General features: G+C 33.6%; 1 protein-coding gene across 4 annotated transcripts; it reads left to right on the forward strand.

The window, feature by feature from the left end:
• Positions 1 to 574: 574 nt before the first annotated feature.
• LOC124922472 (lipid phosphate phosphatase 2-like) lies at positions 575 to 4,425 on the forward strand. 4 transcript variants are annotated; one of them, XM_047463202.1, is made up of 11 exons: positions 575 to 761; positions 850 to 921; positions 1,819 to 1,880; positions 1,967 to 2,188; positions 2,272 to 2,359; positions 2,434 to 2,543; positions 2,829 to 2,919; positions 2,996 to 3,184; positions 3,768 to 3,827; positions 3,920 to 4,124; positions 4,214 to 4,425. In XM_047463202.1, exons 3-11 carry the CDS (start codon positions 1,869 to 1,871, stop codon positions 4,272 to 4,274), a joined length of 1,038 nt encoding a protein of 345 aa, XP_047319158.1. In that variant the 5' UTR covers positions 575 to 761; positions 850 to 921; positions 1,819 to 1,868; the 3' UTR covers positions 4,275 to 4,425. The 4 variants fall into 4 exon arrangements, with proteins under 4 accessions (XP_047319158.1, XP_047319159.1, XP_047319157.1 ...); XM_047463203.1 differs by lacking the exon at positions 850 to 921; XM_047463201.1 differs by lacking the exons at positions 575 to 761; positions 850 to 921 and adding an exon at positions 944 to 1,020 and having other exon boundaries at positions 4,223 to 4,425.
• The last annotated feature ends 786 nt before the right edge of the window (positions 4,426 to 5,211 follow it).

Raw genomic sequence — 5,211 nt, forward strand, 5'->3', positions numbered from 1 at the left:
AAATTGTTCGTGTCCATAAAATATCTACAAAATATTATGAGTGACAAAGAAAATAATTTTTGTGTTGATAAGTGATGCCAAAAAAAGTTATGTAAATCATAACTAATCATTGCCGAAATAATGATAAATTCATATAAATCAAAGAATGATACATATAAAAAAGTGTCAAATGAAATATTAGTTTCAATAACTTTTATTAAATAAAAACGAAATAATTCTAAATTTTACAATAAATTTTATCTTAGGTATGACACAGACTAAAAAATTGATCAAAAAAAATAATTGACAGTATGTACCTCAAACGGCCTAACAAATAATGACAATATTATTTGAATTTGAAAAATTTAGACAGTCCACTCCAACTAAATAATATACCGAAATACAGACAAAATAAAGCATACATTCAAATGTAAATACTAAAAAGAAGAATAAGTAATAAAGAAGTGGTGAAAGAAAACAAAGAAAATAATTTTGTTTATTTCTTAAAAGGAAATAGAGTTAATTGACCTAAATTATTAATATCCTTAATTATACTAAAAACTGCATATGATATGATGTTGTAATATTATCAATCTCACCGCTTCTATAGATTGAACGTGGCAGGCTTGTATGATTACAGAGCATATTCAACGAAGATCACGCTCATCATCATCATTGAGACAATCAATCTCAGATCTCTCCTTCTTCGCGTGGCTGGAGACCGCGGGTTCTTATTTCTCAGAGAGAAAGGCTTTCCAATTTTGCCGTCAAAAACCGGAAAGGTGAAACAATCACATCCAGACGCTTTTACGGATTTCCTCCATTATTTATTCATCTTTTCATACTGTTTACCGCTATTATATATTTTAGTATTCAGCACTTACTGCACATGGTTGGCCGTTATGTGATAGAGAAAAGTCGTCATCCTCGTTTAAATGATCTGTACGTATTATACATACTTCTTTTCTCTCGCTATCTTTGTGACTTTTATTCATCATTAACTCTTCGTGGCATGTTGTGAATTCCAAATGTCTCTTTCAGGTTTGTAAACATTTGCTTCAATCGAGTCTAGATTTGGACTTCATTCTGCATTTTACTTGTTTCATTGAATCTCTGTTGATTCTATGTAACGATTGCTGTTACTTTCCGTATTAATTTGAGTGGCTGATTATATATATTAGGTTTTATCTTAGGAGATTTCGAATCGAGTTACAAATGAATGGATTAATCCTCCGTTTGAGTGGCTGATTGCTGTGTTGTTTCTGTGGCGGATGTCTGATTTCATTTGTAATCCGTATGAGATGACATTGAGAAACATATATAGCTAGGTAATCTGAACTTTGCCTTAAGAGTTTATTTGTCTGATTCTGATTCAGATTGATCAGAAACAATCTAATCGATAGAAACAAACATATCACACAATTAGGCTATGAATATTGCGTTTGGGCTCAGGTTGGTATCGAGTCTCTTCCCATCCAGCCACATTGATACATCCATTGTTCTCCACTAGGTGAGGACAATGAATTAGTTGAGGAAATGAATGATTCAGAGCCAGATGTCTGATGATTGATTGGGAAGAAAGGCCTACTTGCAAATGGGGATTTAATCTCGTACCAAATGTGAGGAAAGAGGCTAAATGTCCATTAAGTTTAGTCATTTTCTGAATTCATTACCACAAATGACATGAGTTGTACATACTTGGCTGTATTTCTATCATAGCCTACTATGATTATGGTTTGAATGAAACTTTCATTATATATCCAATTATCTTAAATAGGCTTGTATTTTCCAAAGAATCATATGTGGTTTAATGTCTTGTCCATTGGGTTTTATATACAGAGTGCATCAAGCCTGATAATGACAGAGTCTACTTTCAACTGACAGACGATATGGATCAGGAGGTACACCTTTTCTTTGTGTTTCAATAAGCAATGGCATATAATGTCATCTCATTTTGTGATCGAGTTTGTTTTGTTGGCAACGACAGGAAAGAATGAGAGAAGCTGAGCTCGGTTCACATACTGTAAGGTCCCATGGGATTACAGTGGCGAGGATCCATTTGCATGATTGGCTCATTTTACTGCTTCTTGGTGTGATATACTATGTTTTGAATACAATCAGTCCGTTCTATCGGTTTGTTGGGAAGGATATGATGTCTGATCTCAAGTATCCTTTGAAAGATAATACAGTTCCTCCATGGGCTGTTCCGGTATGTTCTTTTTCTATTATTTTTATTCAGAGAAATCTTTATAGGTCGTGTAACTTATGAATAGTGTTCCTTTCCATTGCTAGATATATGCAGTTATTTTTCCTATCTTGATTTTTCTGGGAGTTTATTTACGTAGGAAGGATGTATACGATCTTCATCATGCAACTTTAGGTAAAACTGAAATCCTTACTTTATGTTCCTTGTGTGAAATGCTATGTTTATAAGCTTTGAGGAAAAAAAAACAGGCCTACTTTTTTCTGTCCTCATCACGGCTGTTCTAACAAATGCGATAAAGGATGCTGTTGGTCGGCCTAGACCCGACTTCTTCTGGCGGTGCTTCCCAGATGGAAAGGATGTATGTATTTTACTCAATTTCTCTAGATAATGGCTTCATTTATAAATACCAAGTTCAGTTTACAGTTCAGATCCAGATGATACGACAGAAATAGTTTTAAATGAAATCAACATGAAATATGCGGTCTTCCCACTAAGAATGCCTTGATTGAAGTGGAGTTAGTTCTGTGGGGATATCGTGCTAGCTTACACCATGGAACAAATCCTGATTCAATTTTTTTTTAATGGAATCTGCGGTTTTATCTTAAAAGTATGCTAAGTGTGGTGTCTCATGTTTTACTATTAGGCTTATGATTTGATTGGAAACGTTATTTGCCATGGAAACAAACATGTGATAAAGGAAGGGCATAAAAGTTTTCCAAGTGGCCATACTTCGGGTAAGTCTCTTATTGAACATTCAACGAAAATAGTCCTCCAATACTTTACTCAAAATCTATTAATTTCTTGTTGTAGCATCCTTTGCCGGTCTAGGATTTTTGTCGTTGTATTTATCTGGAAAGATCAAGGTGTTTGACCGAAGAGGACATGTAGCAAAATTGTGCATCTCTTTTACCCCGCTACTGGTTGCATCACTTGTTGGTGTCTCTCGGGTTGACGACTACTGGCACCACTGGCAAGATGTGGTAGTAGGAGGTATACTAGGTGAGTTCATTGCGTGTTATGTTTTTCAATTATTATTTGGACTTGAACTTGGTTTTCTTTTGGCACATAAAGCTCAAATTTTAGACATTTGGGGCTTTTCCGAATGAAGAAGAGACTAATGTTTCTTTTTCAAAACTAATAAAAGATCTAACACTAAATAATCTTGTGAAAAAAAGATGTCCGTTAGGGAAAAAAACCCAAATGGCTACAAATGAAAAAGATTGAACATCATATTGCAGTTCAAACCCCATATGTTAAAAGAGGTCCAAGTTCAACCCCAATTTTAATAGCTTTGAGACTTGTTTGATGAGGTGTTATTTAGGCCTTGTTCAATATGGGTTTTTTGAGATTAATATAAAATAACCGAATATCTCATCATCAATATACTCTTTATTCATTAAATTATAACCACAAGACTAATGTCCTTTTACCCAACTAACCAAGTTTTCAATAGCTTACGGTTGAAGTGTCCATATGACGACAGTGGTGAGTTGCTCAACTAGCCTCACACCCCTGCCAGAGATTATTTTCAAAAAAGAAAATGTTAATCGTCTTAGATAGTAAAAGGGTTATTTATCTGCAGGTATGGTATTGGCTACATTTTGCTATCTTCAGTTTTACCCGCCTCCATACCATGTTGAAGGTATGTCTAATTAGGGTTGTTGTGCTACCACATAAGTATTCACTACTAAAACAGAGCATTTTTTTCGTGAATATATTATCATCCCATTACAGGTTCGGGCTCTTATGCCTACTCCAAAATGAGGGAGGAGTCACGCAGTCGTAATCGCTCAGTCAATAGTGTTGTCGCACAAAATGAAAATGAAAATGAAGTATCGGGGAATACTCAAGTTGAAGATGATCATCACCATAATTTCTTAGGGATGGGTTTATCCGGAAATCCTAGTTTGGCAGTTGATGACTTAGAACAGGGAAGAAGGTATAGTTAGTTATATATACTTGCACTATTTGATGGTAAATTGATAACTAACTGTTTTTTTTATTGTTTTTTTGTTTATTGAATCGTAGCGATGGCAGGAATTCGCAGCCGCTTCACATCGATGGAGGCCAAGAGATCCAAAACAGATGAACTCGGGTGGTAGTCAGGTTAACATATGGTTTTTATTAAGAGTTATTAGTTTATTTGGTTTTTATTGTTAATGAGAGTTATTAGTTTATCTATGAAGCATGTTAATATATTTCTATGGATAATTATTTTATCAAGCATTTATTTTATTATTTATAATTCAAATCAGATTGTTAGGTGTTCAGATTAGATTTTAAGATTAGGAAACTATTTTATTGGACAAGACATGGGTCAATTATTACTATCGTTAATATTCCGATGATTTGAATTGCTCTTGCAAAGATTCAGATTACTCTTAACTTTTAAATTGTTTAAAAGATATCTCAAATTGGTTTGTTAAACCGATAATGTGTAGGAGTAAGATCGTGTCTCTGTCTCTGTAATACTTCCATTGATCCAAACACGTCACTCACATAGAATTGTACATTTTCACGAATTTTTTTTACGTTAAACTTTGTTTCCTTAAGAGAACCCGCACCAATAGACCCTTTGAACCTTATATCCTTTTTGGGATATGATATTGTATTTGAGAAGACTATATGTGGATCATTGTATTAGAAACTAGAGCTCATTTGGTGATTTTTATTCATTCTTGGATGTGTATCTTTATCGTGTTTGGAATTATTGTCACTTTATTTTTTTGGCTTATAGGTCACATTTATTTTATTTGAAAGAGTCATAAATATTTTATAAATTTTAAAATACCAAAATGACAAGAGCTAGACATGATAAGAGGATAAACATTAATATCTGAATTTTGGATATGCCACAAGATGGGGTTTGGATATTTTGCAGAATTTAAAAAGGTGGTCAAAAAAAGACAGCTACTCTATAATATTGTTTTGGAAATCAACTTAATTGTTTCTGAAACACCACTTATTCAAATAGCTATAGATAGGATCAACAATATCTTATATTTCTCAGATTTTCTGTGACAAAA

Source organism: Impatiens glandulifera, chromosome 1 (genome assembly GCF_907164915.1).
Source record: "Impatiens glandulifera chromosome 1, dImpGla2.1, whole genome shotgun sequence".
In the NCBI taxonomy this organism is placed as follows: domain Eukaryota; kingdom Viridiplantae; phylum Streptophyta; class Magnoliopsida; order Ericales; family Balsaminaceae; genus Impatiens; species Impatiens glandulifera.